At 40.3% G+C, this 25,638-nt stretch overlaps 3 protein-coding genes across 4 annotated transcripts; 2 read left to right on the forward strand and 1 right to left on the reverse strand.

Annotated features, from left to right (window-relative positions):
• Positions 1–1,116: 1,116 nt before the first annotated feature.
• On the reverse strand, positions 1,117–13,088 carry LOC120430956 (chromosome-associated kinesin KIF4). Its single transcript, XM_039596096.2, has 3 exons — positions 9,936–13,088; positions 1,372–1,790; positions 1,117–1,295 (listed from the first exon to the last, which is right to left on the reverse strand). Exons 1-3 carry the CDS (start codon positions 12,972–12,974, stop codon positions 1,226–1,228), a joined length of 3,528 nt encoding a protein of 1,175 aa, XP_039452030.1. The 5' UTR covers positions 12,975–13,088; the 3' UTR covers positions 1,117–1,225.
• A 3,676-nt stretch (positions 13,089–16,764) lies between these two features.
• On the forward strand, positions 16,765–17,840 carry LOC120431128 (uncharacterized). Its single transcript, XM_039596280.2, has 2 exons — positions 16,765–17,110; positions 17,207–17,840. Exons 1-2 carry the CDS (start codon positions 16,937–16,939, stop codon positions 17,633–17,635), a joined length of 603 nt encoding a protein of 200 aa, XP_039452214.1. The 5' UTR covers positions 16,765–16,936; the 3' UTR covers positions 17,636–17,840.
• Positions 17,841–20,473: 2,633 nt separating this feature from the next.
• On the forward strand, positions 20,474–22,229 carry LOC120431289 (uncharacterized). Of its 2 annotated transcripts, none has more exons than XM_052711613.1 (2): positions 20,474–21,413; positions 21,465–22,229. In XM_052711613.1, exons 1-2 carry the CDS (start codon positions 20,493–20,495, stop codon positions 22,161–22,163), a joined length of 1,620 nt encoding a protein of 539 aa, XP_052567573.1. In that variant the 5' UTR covers positions 20,474–20,492; the 3' UTR covers positions 22,164–22,229. The 2 variants fall into 2 exon arrangements, with proteins under 2 accessions (XP_052567573.1, XP_039452367.1); XM_039596433.2 differs by having other exon boundaries at positions 21,471–22,229.
• The last annotated feature ends 3,409 nt before the right edge of the window (positions 22,230–25,638 follow it).

The following is a 25,638-nucleotide window of genomic DNA, read 5'->3' on the forward strand; positions in this document are numbered from 1 at the left end:
TAGTGAAAGAAACCTTAAATTTAAAGCTAGTTACTAAAGAAGAATTGAGTGAATTTAATTTGAAAATTGTTCAAAATAATTATTCAAGAAATAGAAAAAAAAAATCAAGCAGGTATGCTTGTGAATCCCGACATTCTGACAAAAAATCACAAATTTCCAAGCAAATTTCCGACTTTTTCCCGATTTTTAGCGGATTTTGGCGAATTCCCGACTTTTTCCCGACTTGAGTTGCCACCTTGCAAAGAACTACCTAAATCTACATATAAACCCACTGAAAAGAACATGATCGATGTTGTTTTAACTCAAATTGATTTTTTTTTCATTAGAGTGCAGAAAGGGGAAATATATCCTTTCTAATCAAACACCTGTCTTCGTCATATGGAGAGTTTGATGCTCGATTAAAGCTCCAAAAATATTATTTAGGCTATAAACTTACCAGCAACAGCACCGCCTCGAGTAAGCACGCAAATGTGTGCCACTTACTGGCCAAACAGATACTTTCTATTTTGCGAGACCATTTCGGGTTTTTATTAGCAAGCGCCATCAAAAAAACAAACGCGCCAAGTCTTTTGACGTTTGACTTTTGACGACCCATTCCAATCGAAGGCTGAAGAAAACCGAGCGAGAAGCGAAGGCAAATAAAGAACAAAGGGTGGCCACCAAAACCACCACCATCCACTGAGAATTTTGGCCAGCGCCTGTTGGAGTGAGCCAGTGATGCCAGGAAATTTTCTCTATAAATGCTACTTTTCGTGACTGTTCGCTTAAAATTTCATCAATTTTGGCAGCACTAAGCAGACCCAAAAGAGCGCTGGAAGAAAAAATTAACTATGCTGAAAATAGGAAAATGGGCGTGGCCCAATGCACTCGACTGATTAGAATGCATTTGGGAAATATTGTTTTTAAATGCTTGTAAAAGAAATTGCATAACTTTTAATAAAAGTGAAAATAAACAGAAATGTTCACAAAAAGTTGCTCTACTCGTTGGTGTACTTGGTTTTAGTAAATTTCAAGGATTTAAACAAACAATAGTATGTGCAGGTCAAAAGTGGGAATCACTCAAGGAATTTCGATTTAGTAAAGAAAAGACGTAGGGAGGTTTGTTCATGATCAGGTTTTTGTGAATTTATAAATATCATCGATTTAAGTGTGAAACTAAAAAAATTGTGTCAAATGTAAAATTAATATCTCGTCAATTCCGGCTCGACCGTCCACCTCCTCCTCCTCACATGTCGTCTAGCAGGGGCTTGCGCTTCTTGACCGAGTACACGTACGTCGGCGTCAGCAGGTCAATTCTGAAACGAGGAAACAACGAAAGAAACACCGTTGGACAAACGCTTCAGCAGCGGAGAATTGCTCAAGGTCACCCACTTGGCCCGCTTCGGCGACTGGTCCAGGGCCTCGGCCGCATCTCCGCCGTCGTCTTCGCCATCGTCCTGCGATTTGCGCTTCTCCGGCGGCGGCGGCGGCGTTCCGTTCTGGACCACGTTCTCCTTGTCCATCTCCACGTCTTCACCCTCACGGTCATCGTCCTCGTCATCCAGCAGGACGTCCAGCCGGCGGTTGCGGCACGTGTCCGAGCAGCGGCAACTTTCGCCGCAGAACTCGCCGAGCTTTTTGCAGCCGCACCGCTTCGTCGAGCAGCCGGTCGTGCAGGTGCAGTGCGGGGCGCTGCCGGAACGGTCCGCGGCGTCGCTGCTGCTTCCAGTTGTCGTCGTCGCCGGGTCGTCCGTTGTTCCGGTGCTCTTCTTTTTCTTGGCGGCGAGCATCGATTCGCGCACGCTGGTCGACTGCAGGGAGGGAAAAGAAAAGGATTAATATTTCTTATATGGGTCAGAATTTCAGAACATGGTGACGACTCAAATTTAAATAACAAAAAATCCTTACTTATCTAATGACCAGATGATAAAAAATTAAGATTCTATGAACCAAGAATTTTTTTTTTTTTTTTTTTTTTTTTTTTTTTTTTTTTTTTTTTTTTTTTTTTTTTTTTTTTTTTTTTTTTTTTTTTTTTTTTTTTTTTTTTTTTTTTTTTTGGGAGGGTGATCCAGCCGCACATCGTTGATGTCGAAACCTCTAAACTGGGCCCTCGTCCTGTCACGTCCGTCAGTAGTCTTGTCGTACATTACAACTAGAACCAGATCTGCCAATGAATTAGTACACTTCGACCAAATAAACACTGACGCTGTATGGATCTGACTCTAGAATAAATGCACAGTTGTGTGTTATTCATAAGTCCAAAATGTTCAATTATTCATATAAGTCCAAATATTCATTTGCGGATAACTACCTAACTTGAATTGAATACACGATTTAAAGTAACCTATCCGAAAGCTACTCTTATCTCAAATCCCCGACATTTTAATTAATAGCCAAAAAATCTAGAAAGTTTCTTTAAAAACCTGTCTGGCTTCTTTGAAGAACAAAAACAAAAAAAATAGATTAACAGTTCATATTTTACAAGTCATGAATTGAAAAAGAGACGACCATTTGATCGTCAGAATTCCAGTAGATCCTCGATTCGCAACAATGGTCGATACAATCATAATCCGACAACCGTTAGTTCAACAGATCAACGAATTTAGTCCGATATCATTTCACTATTGATTGATCGAGACTCTATGGAAATTTTGACAAATCAGAATGGTTTTTATGCAATTAATTCCCAGAAGCAAAGAAAACAACAGAAAACAATGTTTAACAGCTTAACAGGCCCTCGTCTTGTCACGTCCGTCATAAGTCTTGTTTGCTGAAAGTTTAAATGGTTAGTGTTGTAGTTAATCGTATTCAACATGACCATAATAGGCAGGCCTGTAATACGATTACCTTACTGATTTGTTACTTAGCTTTTAAGAGGACGACCCCGCAACCGCCGTCAGATGTCCTAGATCACCTTCGCCAGTAGATGTCGGAATTGGTCAGTAACGAGTTTGACTTGGTCATCCTTTGACCAGCTCCGCTGATGAGGTTGGGTACCTGCAAATATTAAGCAAAGGTGGCGGCAGTATCTTTTTTCTCCTAATTTCTAAGGAACGAAGAACTCATTAGGAAGAAATAAACCCTACAAATCTTCTCTAAATAATAATAAAAACAAAGCTGAAGCTCATGGGCAAAATAAGTGTGCCTAAACCTAAATGCACTTTTAAATTTCTAAATGGTCTAGCTTAATTCTGCTTAACACCTATCATTTCTAAATTGTCTGTTGAACAAGCAAAAGGCTTAGGTAACAACAGAAAGTATTTTTTTTTTAAAACCTGTTATAGAAAGGTATGTGGAGATAACAAACAGATAAATATTGTAATGTTGAAAATAATTATCCTAAATACTCTAAACATTGATTTCAAAATTGTATGGCAAACAGTAATTTAGACCCTACAATGCCTAGAAGAGGCCTCGGTTTCTGTTGTTGTGAGTAGACGCTGGTTTCAGAGTTCATTTTTCAATTTAAAAGGGGTGGGAGACGACTAATTTGCTTCATGAACTCCTAATCGACCCTGGGATCACCTCTTGTGTTTGTCCACTGATCGCTCCTAGCTAGGTGTTACCTAGACACAGTGTTAGAGGCCCGCTTCGCATGGCAAAAATGTTGGCTGGGGGGAGGGTGATATTATCCAATGAATTTTATTTTTAAGCCAACATTGCTAACGGCGTTGAGATCTCTACTCATGCCCAGGGATGAACCAAGAATTTTTATGTATTGAAATTTGTCAGAAATATTTATGATTTTTCAAATTCTGGAATCTGAGAATTTTAACAGTTAGAATTTCAATATTTCGAATAGTAAATAAAATTTATAACTTCAAACATTTTTGAACTTTTTATCTGAATGTTTTATTTTTAAAAATTCAAAAATTCTTCATGCTGATATTTTAAAATTCGTAATATTTTAATTTGCAAGACTCGAAAATTCTCATTATAAAAAAAAATGGTATTACTAGATCTTAAATTTATTGAATTTCCAGATTTTGAATATTTGAACCTTCGAATTTCAGATTTCTGGAATCTGGAATCTCTTAAAAAAATATAAAAATATTGCATTAAGAAATTTTAAACTTAAATTTCAAAGAATTCAACACTCTGAAATTCAAAAAATTTCAAAACTCCAAAATATAAAAAAAAATCCAAAACTTTTAAATTCAATAAATTAAAAGCAGATAAAGCAAAATTTATCTTATGGATTTTTTCATTTTCAATATTTTTTATATTTTAGATTTGAGTGTTTTCGAATCTTGAATTCCAGAAATTATGAATCAGGAATTTCTGTAAAAAGAGTCAATAGTTTAAAAAATGAAGCATTCTTAAATTCCCAAACACAACTTTCAGAAAATAAAACAAATCAAACATGGTCCATTTTGAAAATTTAAAGTCTAAACTTTTCAATTTCCAAGATTCCAATATCCTCAAATTCTAAAATTCTCAAATTATAAACTTCTAAAAGTTTTAACCTCCAAAATTCAAAAAAAAAAAAATTCAAACTATTTAAGCATTGATTTTATTTGAAAAGCTGGATATTTTTTTTTAATTCTGAATATTGTACATTAATTATTAGAGTTTTAAAACATGGAACTCCCGAAAAAATGGATCGAAAGTTAAAAAAATAATAATAAAAAGATTTCTAAATTTGGAACCCAAAAATTCTAAAAATACATTTAGATACTTAAAAATTTAGAGCTTCTAAGTGTCCAAAATTTTCCAATTCTAATATTCAAAAACTCTAAAAATCTTCTTTGGATATTAATTTTTTTCAATTTCTGAATATTGTACTTGTTAATTTTAGAGTTTTAAAACATTTGAACTCCTGAAAAAAAGGAACGAAAATTTAAAAAATAATTTAATAGATTTTGTAATTTGGAACTCGAAAAATCTAAAAAATACATTTAAAAATTAAAAATTTATGGATCCTAAATTTCCAAAATTCTCAAATTCTAAAATTACAAAACTCTAAAATTCTAAATTCTAAATTCTAACATTCCAAATTTCCAACAGTTTAATATTTTTGAGTTTTAGATTTCAAAATTTTTAAATTTAAGAATTTCAGAGTTTTGGAACCTGGAAAAGCCAAAAAACCATCATAAAATAAAAGAATAAATACCAATTATTTATTTATTTCACCGCCTCCATCTAAAATGCTCAGGCTGTATAATCTTAAAAAACTAACATTAACTTATTCTAGTTTTAAACACAGTTTTGGACACGACATAATCAAAACAAGAGCAGATTTCATTAAATTGACGGAAACAAACATCTAGCGGGTTATTATAACCATAGTCAAATATATGTCTCGGAATCCACAGCAGGGGGCGTTCCCCTCTGAGTCCTTGGCGAGCCGGTTCATTGAAGCGTACGTTGTTGCGGATGCTGCGGCAGTCGATGTTGCCGCGCAGCAGATCGAATACGAAAAGACGCTGCATCAGGGTCCGACGCTCGGCAAGTGAGTGCAGCCTAAACAGCAAGCAGCGTCCTTCGTACGATGGCAGGATCAGCGGGTTATTCCATGGCAGCTTGCGCAAGGCAAACCTCACGAAGGCACGCTGGACTCGTTCAATCCGCGCAGCCAGCGTTACGTGGTACGGTGCCCAAACAACCGCAGCATACTCCAGGACGCTCCTGACCAGCGACGCGTACAGCACTTTCAAAGCAAACGGGTCGTCGAAGTGGGCGGTGTTGCGCTTCAGGAAGCCTAGCATCGCAAAAGCCTTTCCAGTTGTCAAAGCGATGTGTTCGTTGAACTTCATTTTACGATCCACGGTCACGCCTAGGTCCCGGATAGAGTTTACACGATCTAAAGGACACCCATCGCCCATCGTGTAGTCAAATCGCAGAGGGTTCCTTGAACGACTGAACGAGATAACCTTGCACTTCTTCACGTGTACCTTCATTCCATTTGACTCGCACCAGTGCAGGAGCGCATTGACGTCCATCTGTAACGAGCAGCAGTCGACGTTGTTCTTCACCGAGCGGAACAGTTTCAGGTCATCAGCGTACATCAATGTGTTAGAATTTGTAAGCGCACATATTTCGTTCACAAAGAGAATGAAAATGAGTGGGCCGAGGTGGCTGCCTTGTGGGACGCCAGAGGGAATGTCAAATGTGCTGGAACGGGCGATTCGAAGATTGACAAAAGCTTTCCGATTCGTCAGGTACGAAAGCAGCCAGTTGGTGATCCAAGCAGGAAGACCGAGCTTGCGGAGCTTTCGAACGGTGAGTGCGTGAGGTACCTTGTCGAAGGCTTTCTCGAAATCTATGTAGATGGCGTCAACCTGTTCACCGGATTCAAGGGCATTTACAGTTGAGTGTACAAATGTTAGGAGGTTGGTTGTTGTTGAACGTTTCTGCATGAATCCGTGCTGATCATCCGAAATGATCGGACGCACCACCGCGTACAGCCTATCATACACAATCTTCTCCAGAACCTTGGCAAGACAGTTCAGGATCGATATCGGTCGGTAGTTCTCGACTTTCTTGGTGCTCCCTGATTTATGAATCGGAGTGATTGACGCCACTTTCCACATCGCGGGATAAACGCCTTTTCGAAGAGAATCGTTGAAAATCCTCTTAACTGGAACGGTGAGAGAATCAGCACAGGCTTTGATCAGCGACGGTGGAATTCCATCCGGACCTGGCCCTTTAGCTCCGTCCACTCCCGAAAGCGCCTTCAGAGTTTCCTCGTCGTTGAGCACCGGAAGCGGCAGCGGCAGATAGTGAGTTGGTACATATTCAAATTCGTGGTCGCGGGGTGGAATTGCATCAGAACTGTGCACCGACTTGAAGAAATCAGCGAAGAAGTTGGCGGCGATGGCTGGAGATGTTGAGTTCAAATCGCGGTACGAAACGTCTGTTGGAGTTCGATTGGCGTTTTTCCGGCTGTTCACGTAACTCCACGTAACTCCAATTAATACCACGAAATTGAAAAATCTAAAATTCCAAAATTGGATAATTGTATGTTTTTAAGATTTGAAAATACTCTAATTCTATGATTCCAAAAACTACAAAATTCTCGAATTCCGCAATTCAAAATGCTACGCTTTCAAAACTATAAAATTAAAAAAAAAAAATCTAATCGCTTGAAATTTTTAAGAGTTTTATTTGTTTTTATTTGATGCATTTTGAATTTTTTTTTTTTCGAATCCTAAAATTCCAAATCCTAAAATTCTAAAACTACAAAATTTTAAATTAAATTAATAAAATTGAAAGGGAACTTCCATAAACCACGTGGACACTTTTTTTGAACACTCAACACCCCCCCCCCCCCCCCTCCTCGTGGACATTTATCCATACAAAAAAAATCATTTTTATATGGAGCGTGGTCAATCGCCAACCCCCTTTCCCTAAAGTGTCCACGTGAAACGATGACTTTTGATCTGCTGAATTTTAGCCTTAGAATTTCAGATTTTACGCATGTTTAAAATTTTGATCTCTTTAACTAAATTTTTGATGTCTTGATTTACAAATTTCAAATTTTAGAATTTGTAGAATTGAAATTTTTTAGAAATTTAAGTTTAAGACTTTTAGAATTATTACTTTTTTTCTGTGCAAAAAAAAATGATGCTGCTTTTCGAGGCAAACACAAACCATGCAAAACATTTGTAACCGCCTAAGTTTTGCGTTTCTTCTGAGCTCTGTACAAACCTCTAGGGCTATTTACGAAATGGTCTACTTATTGTCACCACAAAATAACAGTGCTGAAAAGTTCGCTAAAGCATTTATGAGTGCTGAGTAAAAAAAGCCAGTTTTCAAAAAAAAAATAAGGCGAATGTATAACGAAATGCATTATAGGTACATTATTACAGTTATGCTACTGCAAAATTTCAAGGTTCTTAAGGTCTTACGTCTTTTTTTGTGATAAAAAAAAATCAAGATTTGCACATATTTAAAACAAACTTTTTTTTGCAGGACAAATGGCACAATTTTCAAATTTAGAATTGAAAGTTTTTAGATTTTTTTTAGTTCAATTGGAAATGTTCAGTATTTTTTAAATCATAAAAATAAAAAATAAATCCTTTGGAAATAGTATAAACATTTTTGAAAAATTACAAACTCCTAGAAAAAAAGCTTTTTTTGGTTGATGATATCTTCGACGACAGTTACAAAAATGAACCAACAGAGAGTTTTTGTACGTTTGTGCAAACCGACTTTTCGTCGTATTTTTTATTTTGCAGAAACATTGTCCTTTAATTTCTAAAATCCAAATAAGCAATTTTGCAACAATACATTTTCCATTAAAGTCTCCATACAAATTTAGAGACTGTCTATACAAAAGTGCTTTTAAAAATATTGCAAAATCCGTGCCTAGAAAATGATTTTCTGATCGATTTAGTGTTTTCGGCAAAGTATAAGGTTATTTTTTTTTCTTTTGGTTAAAAAATTGGAATGGGTCCACTAAATTTTTTTGACATAGGACTATGTCTTTACTTACTATATTGGGGGGCCAGTTCAGAAATTCGATCCAAAGCGTCACTTTTAAGCGTTCAAAAAAAGGGGACATTTCGAACGCTTATATCTTTTTTCCCTGTGAATTAATCCAGACGGTTGAACCACCAATCGAAAGGGGAAGACTTCAGCTATCATTTAACTACTTAGAAAGTTTGACTAAACATAGTTAAAGCACTTAAAACATGCAATCAAAATGAGTAATTTTTCAGAACAAATCGGACAGATGACCAATCAGAGCGAGCGTATGCATTCGAGGCCGCGCCCCTTTTGTGCCGTTCTCCGGCTGTGCCGCTATTTAAGCAGAAAATTTCGCAATAGCAAGTCACTTTGGAACGAGCACTCGAACTGTGCACGTCGGGTCGGCGCGGAGCAGCAACCAGAAAGAAGAACCACCAGCAGCAGAAGGAGGAAATTCGAGCGAAGCGGACCGACGGAAGTCGCTATGATGCGGCGGTTCTCATGAAAAATGGCCATTTCGACAGTGGTGGCCACAACCTGGACTGGCCGGTGCCCTCAAAGCAGGTTCCCCCGGGGCCTGGGGGGACATTTACAGAACCATACGAGTTGTGGCGATATGGGTATCAAAATTCATGGTTTTTGATACTGAACATGAAAATTGACATTTCGACAGTAGTGGCCACAACCTGGAGTTGCCGGTGCCCTCATGTAAGGTTCCTCTTGGGCTCGGGGTAACATTAACCGAAACATACGAGTATCAAAATTATGGGTATCAAAAATATGGGTATCAAAATTCATTGTTTTGATATTGAACCTGCAAATGGTCATTTCGACAGTAGTGGCCACAACCTGGAGTTGCTGGTGCTATCATGGAAGGTTCACCTTGGGGGAACATTTGTGACAATTTTGCCGACAAATCTATGAAACAAAATAAAATAATCTTATTCAAGATTTCACTAGCAATCCAAAAACTCATTCAAATTGTTTGGTCCTATGTCTTTCGGTTATGTCTCTGACATACCATCTTGAACTTTTTTTTAAATTAGTTTAATTGGAACAAAAGCGCCAAGTTTTGAGCAAAGCGTACGACAAAAATGTTTACTTCCGATATTTTTTCTCTAGCGAAAAAATAAAATCGTATGTAAAATTAAACTTGCAATCAACAAGTACTTTTGTAAAATCAAGCCGAAAAAAATCTCCAGAGCTTTAGAGCTTTGTAAAATACTTCATCTCTTGAAACAAAAGGTTTCGGAATTTGAAAATCACGGCTAAAAAATCTTAAACTTCATGATTTGTGTTTTCAACTTTCAATTTAGAAAATCTTTTAATTTATTACCACTTAAAATTTATAAGCTTTTGACTTAAGTAAAAAATTTTTTTTTTGGGAAATAAGAAATTTGAAAAAAATACAAACTTTTGTTTGTATCTGATATAGCTTATGTGCATTTTGTAAAGCTATTTTTAAAGAAATTTTTTGGAATTTATAAAAAAAATTGTTTGTTTGAGTGGTCACCCTGTTGATGGTTTTAACCGTTTTAACTCACCTTCTTCCGCTTGCTCAGCGGCGTCCCGCGGAAGTCCGGATCGCGCTCCAAATCCGAATCGTCATCCACACTTTCCCGCTCATCCTCCGCCTCATCCTCCTCGTACTCCACCTGCTGAACCTGCTTGCTGCTATTCCTCGTACGCCTCCTTCCAAACGCGCTGGCCTGCGCCTCCGCCAGTTGCTTCGTCAACAGCCGGTTCGCCTCCTTCATCGAGTCGAGCTCCTCGCGCAACTTCTCCATCCGGTCGGACGCTTCTTGGAGCACCGTGTCACAGGTCGTGGCCGATTCCTTCGATTGGCGGGCGTACTTTTGCTTGGAGCGGAGGAGAAGGGAGAGCTTTTCCTCGTACATTTTGGCGAGGTCGTTGGTTTCGTCGGTGAAGCGTTGGCGGGTGTCGGCGAGGTCGGATTGGAGCGCGCGGACGGACTCTTCGAGGCACTCGACGGAGAGGCGGGTGTCGACGAGCTGGTGGCGGATTTTGGCGGTTTCTTCCTGGCCGTCGGAGAATACTTGGAGGATCTTTTTGATGGCTTGTTTGGCCTCGGAGAGGGTGGGGATGCCTTCGAGGATGGCTTTCTGCTTGGAGTCGACGTCGGTGGAGAGGATTTTTTGCTGGAGGTCGGCGATTTGGGCGTTGCGGAGTTCGAGGTCGTGCTCCTGCTGTTTGATGGTGTCTTCGTCGTGTTCGTCGGGGTGTGCCTTCATGTCGAGGAGTTTGGAGTTGAGCAGGGCGCGGTCGTCCATGAGGAGTTTGAGCGTGACGGAGGCTTCCTTGACGGAGCGGATGAGTTCGAGCTCGTGGTCGACCCAGGAGGTGACGTCGGCGCCGCGGACGAGCTTGCCGGTGGCCTTGGCGGCGCGTTGCGCTTGGACGCTCTTTTGGCGCTCGAGGGCTTCCTTGAGGCGACGGTTGACGGCCACGGCTTCGTCCACTTTGCGTTTGAGGACGTTCTGCTGCTTGTCGTGGGTGGACTTCATGCGGACCATTTCGTTTTTGAGCTTGCGGTCCTTTTCGCGCAGCTGGCAGATCTCCTTCTCGCGGTTGATCTTCCACTGGCGGAAGTTTTCGCTTTCGGTGCGCATGTTCTTGACCAGTTTGACGCGCATCGCCTTCATGGCTTGGATCTCCCGCGACAGGTTGTCGATCCGTTGGGTGTCCTTTTCCTTGAGCTGAAGCATCTTGGCCTGTTGGACGCTCTTTTTGCGCACTTCGGCGAGTTCCTGCTCCAGGTGTTGAACCTTTTTGCGTCGATCTTCGGCGAGTTTGCTCTTCTTGTCCAGGATCTTCGAGTTGAGCTGTCCGTTGAGCTCTTGCAGTTGCTTCTCCAGCTCGGCGATCTTGTTCTGGTACTCGACGAGCTTTTCGTTGCCTCCGGCGCCGGCGCCACTCCCATCGCTCGTGTCCTCCACCGTAAACGTCATGTTGCTCATGTTGCCCATGCAGCGCCGGTGCAGCTCCTCCTTGATCTCCAGCTCCTTCGTCAGCTTGCGCAACTCCTCCCGGATGTCCATCTGCTTCTTGGTGTGCAAATCGGACCGATCCTGGAAGTCATCCGACTTGAGCAGGTTGTCCGAGATGGCCGACTCGCTCCGGATCGAAGCCGTTTCCGCCTTGTACCCGTCCAAAATAGCCCGCACGCCCTGCTTCAGCTCAGACTCCGGGCTCTCCGCGAGCAACGCTTCGATCTCCTCGACAATCTTCTCCGCCGTCAGCGTCTGCAGCTGGTCCGTGGCCATGTCCTGCAGGGCCGACTGCAGCTGCTGCTGAAGCGTGCGGATTTTGTCCTGCAACTCGCGCTCGCGCCTAGCCGAATCCACCGAGATGTGACTCTCCGTGCTGGACCGGACGATTCCGGGCTTGCCCGGCACGCTCGAAGGACGATTCGCAGAATCCCCGACATTCTCCTTCCCCGCCGTCGCCGTCAACAGCTCCAACCGCAGCTCCTGAATAATCGCGTTCAACCGACGAATCTCGGCCTGGTTCGGGTCCTGATTGACGACGGCCTTGTTCCGGATGTTCTTGGCGCGGTTCGCGTACCGCAGCGTATTAATCGTCTCCTCGCAGTTGTAATCCGCCGGCGACACGCAAGCCACCATCAACGTCAGCGAGTTCCCACCCAGCGAATCCTGCAGCAGCCGGGTCAACTTGGACTCCCGGTAGGGCACGTGTCCCTGCGGCCCCCCAACCGACCCCAACGCCGATATCACATTCCCCAGCACCAGCAGTCCCTGGTTGATCTTCACTCCCTCCTTGAACCGCTCCCCGGTGGCCTGCGTCTTCTTCGGTCGCTCCGACCCCGCCAAATCCACCAAATGGAACTTGCTCGTCGTCACCGTCGGCTTGTCCCCGCCCAGCGTCCTATTCGTCATGCTCAGCGTAAATATCGCGTGACTCCTGCTCGACACCGCGTTCATCGCCGTCGACGCCACGGCCCGTTCCTGCGAGCCCCGCATCAACACCCCAAACGTCTCCTCCGCCGACCGCATCGGAATCTCCGTCAACCCCGGAATCACAATCTGATTGTTCGCCTCCCTAATGTCCACCACCCGATCCTCCCTCCCACTCCCCTTCTCCGACAGCAAATCGTACAGATTCTCCTGGTACAGTTCCATAAACGAACAGGCCACCTTCGTCTCCGACTCCCCCCGCGTCTCCTCAATCCGCTCAAAGATATCAATTATCGCCCGCGGAATCACCCCCATCCCACCCAAATCCTCACTCCCATCATAGTTCGTCCCCATCGTAAACGTCTTCCCCGACCCGGTCTGCCCGTACGCCAGGATCGTCACATTGTACCCCGCGTACAGCTTCCCCAACAGTGGCCGCACCGCACTCTCGTACAGCAGCTCCTGCCCGTCCGACGCCCCGAACACATAGTTGAACGTAAACGCCTCCGGCTTCCCGCTGATCCCGTTCCCGATCACAATCTGCGGCTCCGTCAAACTGGGCTGGTCCACCACCATCCGGCAGCCCCGTTCCCGCTCCCTCCCATTCAGCGGACGAATCCGGACCGCAACCTTGACCGAATCCGCCATAACGCAACGTGTTAAAACACTCCCGTAACAACAATTTTAACCATTTAACAGAAACGAAAAAACGAAAATTTAATCCGCGCGCGAATGCCGCCAAGTCAAACGAATTTTTTCTTCTCTCGTTTTTAAAAATGGCAGTTTGCCTGCTGCGAGCGAGCGTTGAGCGGAGCGGCGTTACCAGGCGTTATGTTTTGGTTTGAATTCGCACTGTCAAAATCGTGAGACGCAGGGGTGGATTTAGGGGTGCACATGAGGTGGGTGAAGTCGAATACAAGTTTTTTTGCAGCTTCGCGGTCAGGAAAAAGGGTAAAAATTATGCATTCTTTAGTGGATTTGAAGTTTTGAATTTAGTGTTTTTTTTTCAAACTTAAACTTAAGATTTTAGGAATTTTAATGTTTAAGACTCTTTAAATTTCAAAAATTATATTGCTTATTGCGAGATAAAATCACGAATCTCCTTCGCTTCGACTGACAGGAGGTTAAAGCTGCTGAATTCCGTGTTGATTTGGCTGTCAAGTTGGTTTGTTTTCAATATTTTCCAAAAATTCAGCTGAAAACTCAAGGCTAACTTTGACAACAGCCGAAAATTTGTCATGCGGCCATTCTTCTGCGGTCATATTCACGCAGAAAATTTCAGCATTATCAAATTGATAAATAACATTATCGAATTCAATAAGTATTGGTTATTGTTTTGATAACGTGAACTTTTCATTTTGATAAACTTTAATTGTCAAATCGATAAATAATATTAATTCTCTTGATAAATTAAATTATCACTTCATTTCTCCTGTCATACAAAACATTAACAAACAAATCAGCGAACCCCGGTTTAAAACAAAATTTCACCGATAATACATGCGGTGCATCTTCCAAACCTCCGGGTAATAACAAATCCCGCTAGTGTAGGTCGGCAGAACAAGAACCGTAGCCGGAAAATATGAAACTGATGGCCAGCAGCAATAGCAGAGGGCTGGCGTTGCAAAAGGAACCAGCGGTTCATGGTGGCAAGTTTGTGGTGAGTTGTTTTTATATAGTGAAACTCTCGGAAGAACTCATTTATTGTGTATTTCAGATTTTCACTTGAATCAAGAAATTGAACCGAAGTCAACATGACGCGTTGATGACGCGCACGGTATCGGGAGAGTCGGTCCCTGTGGAGACGGTTGGTCCACCACGGAGGCTGATCTAGAGCTTGGAGATCCAAAGAACGCCTGGGTTGTTGCGAAACCAACTTCGGAAGTGTTAATTAAATTCCGTTGTGCATACTTAGATTAGTGTAAATTGAAATAAATGCAGTTCATTATGCAGCTTATTTTTGTTTGATTTGAAATAAAAATCCTAGAAGAACCGGCTCGAAAAGGTGACAAATACAATTTTCATTTCGATAAAAGAAATTTTTGTTTTGATTATTATAATTTATCAAATTGACAAAATATCTTATCGAATTGATAAATTTTGGTTTGACGATTAATGACGTTTATCAATTTGATAAAGTAGTTTATCAAAATGATAACTATGTATTATCAAATTGATAAGAAAATTTATTGATTTTGATAAAATAAATTATTGGTTGCCAACCGATAATTTTATTTATCGAATTGATAGCAAAAACTTATCGTATTGATAATTCATTTTTCTGCGTGTTAGCGCGTGTGAACTCTAATTATTCACGCCCGCGATAATAATTGCAAATGAATTTTTTAATTCACGAATTTCAGAATTTTGGAATTATAAGTTTAGAATTTTTTGAATTATAGAATTTAAGAGTGTTAGGTTCTGAGAATTGTTATAATAAAAAAAAATATTTTAATTATTGATTTTTGGAATTTTATGACCTTAGAATAATTAAATTTAGGAATTTTAAAATTCCAGAATTTTGAAATTTTATAATTTTTTATATTTCTAATGAAAATATTTTTCTGAATTCTAGAATTCACGGATTTTGCCATTTTAAAATTTTACAATTTAACAATTTAAGAAATTTAAAAAAAATATTTCTTTCGATTTCTTAAGGAATTTCTGAATCATAGAAAAAAGAAGAACATCACTTTTTTTGTGTCTTTGATTTTGTTTTATTCTTGAAACTACGAATATCCTAATTTGCTTTTGAAATTTTAAATTTCAGAATTTTCGATGTTTTTAGAACATAAGAACATTACACCTTCAGAATTGTATAATTTAAAAAAAAAAATCTATTCTTTGTCCTCTATCTTAACCTATCCAGGTTTTTTAGCGAAGATGGCGTTCGAATGGTGAACGCCCGAAATGTCAAAATCGCGCAGTAGCACCAACATTAGAAAAAAATGTGGTTGTCATGCCATGGCCCACTTTTTCCGTAATGTTGGTACCACTGCGTGATTTTTTGACATTTCGGGCGTTCACCATCGAACGCCATCTTCGCTTGAAAGGCAGATCGCTTAACCATTCGGCTAAGTACCCAGACAATTTTAATTTTTTAAATATTATGATTTTTGAATTTTTGAATTTTAAAGTATTTGATAATTTCGGAACTCAAATATTTTAGTGTTTTTGAATTTTTAAATTCTTGAATTCTTGAAACTTTGAGAATCAAATAATGTTAGACGATCAGAATTTTAGAATTTCTGAATTTTGAACATTTAGATTTTTTTTTATGTTCACAATTTGATTGCCCCATATGAAATTTTCTAACTTTATTTTTTTTTGCTTTTTTACGTCTTTAAATTTTTAATCTTTAATTAAATTTTAGAATTTTAGAGTTTTATCGGCATATTTGCATCAACAAAAAAAAATCAAGATTTTTGTTGAATCAACGCTAAATGTCAAACCAACTTCTTCAAAACTACAAAATATTTTTGTAGAACTGAGAAAATCAAAATTTGTTTCAACGCAAAATTTTGTTGAATCAAACCTCGTACAGGTTGATTGTACAAAAAAAATTCTGCGTGTATCTATTTATAAGGCTTTCTAGTCAGAAATTTACCAACACATTCAAAGTATGTTTACATTACAGCTGGACGTTTGTTTGCATCAGGTTTCCTATCTCTTTCTAGCAAAAGTTTTTTGTCAGGCGACTTCTAGCTAGTTTTTTTTGACTGACCGCCCGATATGTCAGCCAACATACTTCGTAGGGCTGTGACAGCTCGAGCTCGATCATTGTTTGCATCAGGACACTGTGACAAGAAATTCGTCATTTTTGGGTTAAATTATTTTTTTTTTCACTTGGCCTAGAAAGCCTTATTAAATTTTAGAATTTTATTAGATTAGAATTTTAGAGTTTTATCGGCATATTTGCATCAACAAAAAAAATCAAGATTTTTGTTGAATCAACGCTAAATGTCAAACCAACTTCTTCAAAACTACAAAATATTTTTGTAGAACTGAGAAAATCAAAATTTGTTTCAACGCAAAATTTTGTTGAATCAAACCTCGTACAGGTTGATTGTACAAAAAAATTTCTGCGTGTATCTATTTATAAGTTTCTCAGGGAGTATCTGGAAAAAACCTCTGAAAATTTAAAAATTTTACTTATACATACTCTGAACAAATTGAAATAAAAATACCTTAAAAATAAATTAAAGAAATGAATTTGAAAAAAGTTTTTTTTGGCAAATTTTGCAAATTTGAATGATCGTGTAAAAAAGTCGAGGTGTTACGAAAAACCATAACGCATGTAACCCCTTCGAAGGGGTCATTCAAAATCAATGCATTTTTAAGTTTGTAACAAACGTCATCCCGTAAAAAAAACAGTAAACACAGCGAAAAAATCCTGCTGGTTGTCAACGTAAACACAGCTACCTGTCAAATTGGGTGCAAAATCAGAAAGAAGGAAAAAAATACTCCCGACTCCGATTGATAAGAGATTGTGAACCAAAGAGGTACGGTCTCGGAACCTAGTAGTAGCAACCTCCCCCGATGGCCATTCTCCTGCCTTGACGACCCACTAGCCAACAAGCAAAAACCAAATCCAGCAAAAAAAAAAAAGGATGCTCAGCCAGCTCGTCATGACCCGAGTTCGCCACCTGCTGCTGACCATCGTCGCCCTGTTCAAAAAGTTGCTGTGCTGCTTCTCCCGGCGGCGTCGACCCTCATCCACCGGAACTGGTCCCGGTGACGCCCTCAGCTCGGTCAACGTGGTCCGGGATTCCGCCCGATACAAGGTGGGTTTGATGTTGCACGATTAAAAAAGTTTAGTCGGGTTTTGAGTTTAAGCTACTTTTGCTGCATGGGTTAAATCATTTCATTTCTTTTCGTAGAACGTCGTGGAAAAGGACTGGAACTCGTGGGACGACACGCCGGCCACCGTGGAGGAGCACATCGAGCGCTACCGGGAGAAGCTGGTGGCGCCGGTGTCCCCGCCGGAACCGCCCCCGGAGGAGCAGATCGACTTTTTCCAGGACATGGCGCCGAAGATTGTGACGCAGACGAAGATTTGCATTGCCAGCGAGGGCGAGGGCGGCGGTGGCCAGAGTCAGTTTGCCCGGCTGACGGCCAGCAACGTGGACATTCCGATCGGGGACGGGCTGGACGATTGGGAGGATGAGGAGGGAGGAGGCGGGCGGGGGGCCGGATGGGACGATGCCGACGAGAATACCACCAAACAGTTGATCAGGGAGACGCGCAAGGAGTTGCGCCACCAGCGGCAGCAGCAGGCCCGCGGGCATCATCAGCACTACCAGAAGTAAGGAGTTCTAAGTTAAAAACAAATTTGAATCGTTTTTAGTTTCTATTGTTTTGGTATGTTAAGTATTAAGCGCGCGATTCATCAGTTGGAGAGCGAATAGTTTTGCTAATTATTAAAATTATATTTTATGTGATTATTTTTTAGTAATTTTGAGCAGAATAAAACAAATGCAAAATATTGCATGATTTAAATAAAACCATAAAAAAGTGCTTTTCCAATTATCTCCAAAGACTTTTTAGGCCCGCTGAAAAAAGATTGACGGACGTGATTTTGGCTCAAAATTTGAACATTCTCATAAGAGTGTCAAAAAAATTAATTTAACCCAAAAATGATGAACTTCTCGTCACAGTGTCCTGATGCTAACAAAGATCGGGCTCGAGCTGTCACTGTCCCTGCGAAATAGGTTGGCCTGACATATCGGGCGGTCAGTCAAAAAAAACCAGCTACATATAAAAGTCGCATGACAAAAACACTTTTGCAAGAAAGAGAACACAGATCTGATGCAAACAAACCAATTTCTGTGGAACTCAGAGGTGTGAATGTGTTAAGGAGGTATTAGACTACGGCAAACAAACTCGCACTTTTTCGCGTTTGACAGTTTGCCAAACTCGCAAACTTGCGAGTTTGCGAGTTTGACAAACTGTGGCAGAGTGTATGCAAGCTGCCGTTTCTGCAAACAAATGTTGGCAAACAAACAACGCAGACAAACTGTCAAAATGTGCGAGTTTGTTTGTTTATTTGCCGTAGTCTAATAGCTCCTTCAGTAATTTTTCGACTTTTATTTTAAGCGGTATACGCACATCGGAAGGAACCGGTCAAGAAAAATTTCAAATGGGCTGCAGCGGCAGCGAAAGCAAGCCAGAGAGGGTGAAGAAAAGCCCCAAGAAAACGCTCCCTCTCCTTTGTTTTGCTGTTCGTAAAGCTGTTTCTTGACCCCTTTCCTTCCGATCTCCATATTACTAGCCTTTAGGGGGAGCAATCTTTTCTGAAAAATTTAAGAAAAAGCAAAACATCTTTTAACAAATTATGGTAAAAACAGATTTTGAAAAATCTAGATAAAAAGATAAAAAAAAAATGTATGCCAAACAAAAAAAAACTGTAAAAGTAACCTATTTTAGGTAAAATGTTGCAAAAACTAGCTGGACTTTTATTTGGATCAATGAATGTTGATCTATGTTGATAATGTTAAATATTTATCAAGCCTCAATTTTTCAGCGTGTATACAAAAAAAACGTTACTTAATCCACCTTTAGGTGGTTGGTGCCTTCCTCACGTTCATAAAGTCAATACATTCAGTAAAAATAGCAACATTCCTTTAACAATAGATTTGGTAAAAGTTCATCCTTAAATATCTTCAAAAATCAACTAAAGCAGTGTTTGTCCCGACCTGACATCATAGAAAAACTTCTAAAGTCCGTTAATATTTTCGCTTAATTATTTTGTTAGTTAATTCTCCGATTCATTCCCTCGTTTGTATTTGTATCCATCTTGAACACATTTATCTTGGTAGTTTTCTTTTATTTATTTTCAGCCGCTAATCGCCAGAAACCGAACTCCTTAAAAGGTCTACGCCGATGGAGTTCTGGAGCCAGCCGCATCAACTTTGTCGTTACATTTTTATTTAATTTTCAATGACATGTAATCTACTTAATTTGTATTGCACATTGAAAAGAAACAGTTTTTTCAGTCAGCACTTTGCTGGCTTTTTCTGTCAAATAAAAACAATCAATCAATCAATCAATCAACATGTTTAACAAATCAACTTTATTACCTACTCATTTCATTTGATAGGGTTCGCAGACCTTCAATTTTTCTGGCTCATCGGCAAGGTCTGATAAAAAATAACCTATCCAACGATAGTTCACATGAAAGATTCAGACAATATTTTTATCACAATATCTGAAATCCGACCTCTAAAAAGTGTATAAATAACACTTAAGTGCCAATAAATTTTGATAGGGTTGTCAGATCCTTGATGTTTTAGGCTCATTTGAAAGGTCTCTCGATTATCTAACTAACGATGGGTCGCATGATGGACCCGGACATAATTTTTACTGAAATATCTGAGATCCGGCCTCCAAAAAGTGTATAAATAACACTTAAGTGCCAATATCTCTTGATAGGGTTGTCAGATCCTTGATGTTTTAGACTCATTTGAAAGGTCTTTCGATTATCTAACTAACGATGGGTCGCATGATGGACCCGGACATAATTTTCATTGAAATATCTGAGATCCGGCCTCCACAAAGTGTATAAATAACACTTAAGTGCTAATAACTTTTAATAGGGTTCTCAGATCTTCAAAGTTTTGGACTCATTGGAAAGGACTTTTTAATACCTTTCTGAAAATGTATAACATGATAGGGTTTCTTGCAAAAACCACCCTTTTTACAATCTTCCGGACATACGCCAAAATCGTTTTTTTAGCATAACTTTTGAAGTACTTAACTAAACTTGCTGATTTTAAATAGAGACCTATGGGACCCCAAGACGGATCGAATGAGACTAATACGGTCAAAATCCGTTCAACCAGTCCGGAGATAATCGAGTGACAATTTTTTGGTCCACCCACCTACACACATCCACACAGACATTTGCTCAGAACATGATTCTGAGTCGATAGGTATACGTGAAGGTGGGTCTACAAGGTCGAATTAAGAAGTTCATTTTTCGAGTGATTTTATAGCCTTTCCTCAGTAAGGTGAGGAAGGCAAAAAGAGAAGTAACTCAAAAACCATGTTTTTGTTAGTGTGTACCATCTTTTCGACCTTGATTGATTCCAATTGATCGTGTATTGTTTTTTCACTTGACAACATTTCGCGAATTCCGCGCTTTCGAATCGTTCGGAACAAACAAAAATGAGCTCCTCCATCACCCGGAAACGCCCCAAAGGGGCCACCAACGGCGAGGACGACGCCGCCGCCGCCGCCGCACCAATCCGTCACCAGCCAAACCGTGCCGTCAAACGTCCGCGGCTGCCCGACCCGGTTCCGCGCTTCCCACCGGAGATCTGGGAGTACATCTTCCGGTACGTCGCCGAACCCCGGCACCTGCTCCGGCTGCGGCTGGTTTGCCAGTGCTGGCGTGACGTCATCGCCGGCAGCCCCACGCTGATGGGCCGCTTCAACGTCAGGCTGGTGGGGGACAAACGGACGAACCGGGACCGGTTGGACGGGGCGTTTGTTTTGGTGGGATTGCCGCCGTTGGTGGTGAAGGTGACTTTGCGGAAGTATTCGATTGTGACGGTTGACGGGTGGTGGGCGGATGTTGGGCCGAAGCTGCGGGAGTTGCGGCTGGAGAGTTGTAAGGTGGCTTTGGGGGTTTTGTACGGGATGTTGCGGGCGGCGCTGAATTTGAAGGTCTTGGTGCTGGACAGTGTCAAGCTGAGCGGAACGGACGAACCGGATTTTCAGCTGGGTCGAATGGAGTCGTTGACGGTTTGCCACGCGAGCTACGAGGGAAAGGTGTGGCGCGACTGCTTGGCCGGGTTCGAACGCGTGTTTCCACGTTTGGAGGAACTTACGCTGAATACGGGCTTCGATCCGGCACAAACGGATATTCTGCACGCGATCCGAACCTTGCAGGCCACGCTTAAGCATCTCGATCTGCCTCGAAAGTTTAGCGGAGCGGCTTTTCTGGCCGAACTGTGCGGAATGCAACAGTTGCGACTCAAGTCGATCACGCTCGAGAACTTTCCGGCTGAGGTGGACCAGTGGACCAGGTTCTGCCGGATGCAACCCCAGCTGGAGATGCTAACGGTCACCGTGAACAACTCTCAGGTAATGATGGGATGAGTTCCCTCTGTCCAAAACTAACCTTTTGTCTTCAAGTTACAGCTGCTCACCGCAACGGGTCAATTGCTGCCCCGCCTGAAGTCCCTCTCCCTGACCGTTATCGGACCGTTGGATACCTCCTTCCTCGCCACCATGCCAGCGCTCGAATCGCTCGCCATCGATGGCCAGTACCAAAATCTCTCCTTCAACGGCCAAAGCTGCCCAAACCTGCTGCATTTCACCTTAAGTGACGTCCAAACACGAGACGTGCTCCACTTCCTCCAACGCTCACCCAAACTCGAACGCCTCGCCCTCGACGACTGCCAGCTGGGCTTCCCCGTATCGATCGCGACCCCCTTCACCAACCTGCGCCACCTCACCCTGAACGGAATCCAGTGTCCAAACGCCGTCATGTGTAATCTTCTGCGCAACTGCACCCGCCTCGAGCAACTGCACCTGGCCTGGCTCAAGTACCTGGACGACGGAGTGGTGCGCTTGTTCTGCCAGCAGCTGAAGCGCCTCCGGAAGCTGACCATGCTCGGAATTCGGTGCATCACGGCGGAAGCGTGTGCCAGCTACATCGTACGACACTGCCGCAAGCTGGAGGAACTGTGCGCGGACTTTGCGGACGCCGAGCTGGAGCGGATCGAGCGCACGCGCAAGGTTCGCATCAAGCGGCGCGTTGTGTCCGACACGGAGGAGGACGATGACGACGATGAGGACGGGGAGGGGGAGGAGTTTGGTGGATTTTTCTGAATATTTGTTTTAGTTATTTGATGGTTTGATTTGACTTTAATAAACTTCCGTTCTTTGCATAACTGAAAAAAAAATCGATTGGAATCTGTACAATTTATTTTTGTATTTGTAGACCAAATCAAAACACTTTTTTGAGTTCTTTATGGGGTTATTAACTCTCCTAAATTTACAATGAAAACATATTTCTGACTAGAAAGCCTTATATTTGAATTTGGAATTAACATTTTTAGAATTATAGAATTTTTGAATTGCGGAACTTAACGTGGTGATTATTGCTTTCGATCGTAATATTAAGATCGTAATTTATCGATGGTCAGTCGTAATTTATCGATAGAAGATTGAGATCATTCGATCGTAATTTCTCGACCTACCATCGACAAATTACGACTGACGATCGAAAAAATCTCTATACGTGTTTTAAAAAATTCAAGCATTAAAAAAATAGTAGTTTATGCAACAAGTTGCAAAAAGAGGATTTTTTCAGCACGAGTCGTACATTTATCCAACGAGGTTCACCGAGTTGGATAAATACGACGAGTGCTGAAAAAATCAAGTTTTGCAACGAGTTCCATACAACATTTTTTGCAATTTCGAAAAACACCCATTGAGTGAAATTTTAAGTCGAATTTTCATGTATTTTGTCAATAAATCTGGAGCAACATTTGAAAGGGGCGGTACGACATTGCTCTTACGGCCTTTCATTACACGCGTTTAAATGGGACGAAAGGCCGTAAGAGCAATGTCGTACCGCCCCTTTCAAATGTTGCTCTGGAAATCGTCTAAATCAAAAAAATGTTGAAAAGTGTTACTTTTCGAAACAAGTGCTGAAAAGTTCAACTTTTCAGCACCCATTTCAGTGCTGAAAAGTAGAACTTTTCAGCATTTATTTTGAAAAGTGTTGCTATTCGATTCTGTTATTTTTGGTACAGAAAAGTAGGCTATTTCGTCGTTAAAGAATGACAGGAAAAGTAAGTAGTTTCACGACGGAATTGCAAAAAATAAATTTAAAAGTTCAAAAATGTAAAAAAAAGTTTCAAAAATCATTTTCAGATTTTTGAATTTTTTAAAAGTTTTGATTTTTTTAAACGTTGTAATTTTTTTTTAAATGTTGATTTAAAAAAAAAATATTTTTCGAATTTTTTAATATTTTTCAACAAAAAATGCTATTACAAATTCCGATTGTACCCAGTCACGACGTTCTAGCAGGATTTTAGCAATTCCAGCTTAAAGTACGGTATGCAGATCGGAAGGAACGCGGTCAAGAAATGTTGCGTGTTCTTTTCGTGACCCTCCCTAAGAAAAGTTGACAGTTCGGTATGAGTGCGTTTGAGGTTCTTTGGGGGGGAAAATAAAAAAATCAAAAATATTCAAAAGTTAAAATTAAATAGATTAAAAATGTTTATTCAAATACTTTAAACAACAATTATTAATTATAAACAAAATTGAGAAATCGATTTTTTTTCAAAAAATAGAAAATTAGAAATAATGTAAAAAAATAAGGAAATTAAGAAATAACGACATTAGAATGTTAGGAAATTTGCAGGGAAATTTGGTAATTAGGAAATTAGGAAATTAAGAAATTAAGAAATTAGGAAATAAGGAAATTAGGAAACTAGGAAATTACAAATGTTTAAAAGTTTTTCTTTAATTCTAAAATTTTGAAATTTGTGGACTCCACATTTTTAATTCTGGAATTTTGAGTTTTTGAAAATTAGAGTTTTTGAATGTTCTAATTTCGGGTTTTTCGTAAATAATTAAGAAATTAGGAAATAAGGAAACTAGGAAATTTGGAAATTACAAATGTTGAAAAGTTTTTCTTTAATTCTTAAATTTTGAAAATTTTGAACTCCACATTTTTAATTCTGGAATTTTGAGTTTTTTGAATTTTTGAAAATCAGAGTTTATGTATATGTTGTAATTTCGGGTTTCGTATCTTTTAAAATTTTGACTTGTAATTTCTGAAATTTTTCAGGTTTCGAATTTTTTACTTTTTGATCTATTGAATTTATAAATTCTTTAATCTTTAATTTTTTTCATATTTTGTTTTGTTTTTTAATATTTCTGAAATGTTTGTTTTTCCACATTTTAATTTCAATTCAATTGGTGTTTATCAGAATTTAACAGTTCTGCTCCAGGATGTTACATTTGCAATTCAGAGGTTTGGAGAACCTTTCAACTGAGATCAATTCATAAGCCTTTACAGGGAGGGTACATGTTTCTAAGTTTAGATGTTGCTAGCTGCGTGCTCTTTTAGGGAAAATACATTTTGAGAAAAAACCCTAGATCTATGATTTTTTTCCACATTTTCGAATTATTATTTTTGAATCATTTGTATTGTCGAATATCAGATTATTTTGGATTTTTTCAGTAAGAAAATAGATATTTGTATGATTATCATTAAGGTCCCGCCAGGGTGGATTAATCGGACAGTGCAGTGAACTCACAATCCAAAGGTTGCTGGTTGGCGACACGTGAGCCAACAGCAATAAAGACAACTTCTATTTTTTACTCCGTATCGATCAAAAAACTAAATCTGCCCCTTGATCTGCCCTTTTTATTTCAAGATTCTGCATTTTGAGATTCGCCAGGATTTTCAGACGAATATAAAATTATTAAAACGTTTGTAACTTTCAGTCGCATTCAAAAAGTAAAATTCAAATTCTTTGATTTTTTCATCAAGACATATACAAAGAAGCACCGCGCGATGAAACGTCAAACGCCACTTTCCGTTTCTGTTACTTTTCAGCTGCGTACCGCTTAAGAAAAATCTTTTCGTGACCGTTTCTTGAGCGTTTTTTATATGGAGTTTTGCATTCCTTCCGATCAGCATATCCAGGTTTTTAAGCGAAGATGGCGTTACAAATAGTGCACGCCCGAAATGTCAAAATCGCGCAGTGGTACCAACATTAGAAAAACAATGTGACTGTCATGTCATGGAACTTTTCTTGTTTCTTTGCGTGATTTTGACATTTCGGGCGTGCACCATTTGTAACGCCATCTTCGCTTAAAAATCTGGATATCAGCTAAGTTTTGAATATTTTTAATCTTTTTATTTTTTCCTCGAAAGAACCTCAATCGCGCACACCGTCAATCGCGCTCATACCGAACTGTCAACCGAGCTGTCAACTTTTCTTGGGGGGGTCACGAAAAGAACACGCAACATTTCTTGACCGCGTTCCTTCCGATCAGCATACCGTACTTTACAGTTCGTCACTTTTTAGTTTGATTTTGTCAAACCAACGGGGTACAACTAGGGGTACAAACTAAAAAGTGTCAAACGAAAAAGTGACCAACCACCGGGGGTTAAGTGTACAAAATTTTGATAAAATCAAGATGAAACCCAGTCACGAAATATTCTAGCTGAGCTGGTTCTGCCAGAATCCTGCTAGAAAGTGGAATATTTTCTGCTAAAATGCTATAAGATCCAGCTCTGAGAGAACTCTACTAGAATTCTGCTAGAACGTGACTGGGAACG

The sequence above is a fragment of the Culex pipiens genome, chromosome 1 (assembly GCF_016801865.2).
Source record: "Culex pipiens pallens isolate TS chromosome 1, TS_CPP_V2, whole genome shotgun sequence".
Lineage (NCBI taxonomy): Eukaryota > Metazoa > Arthropoda > Insecta > Diptera > Culicidae > Culex > Culex pipiens.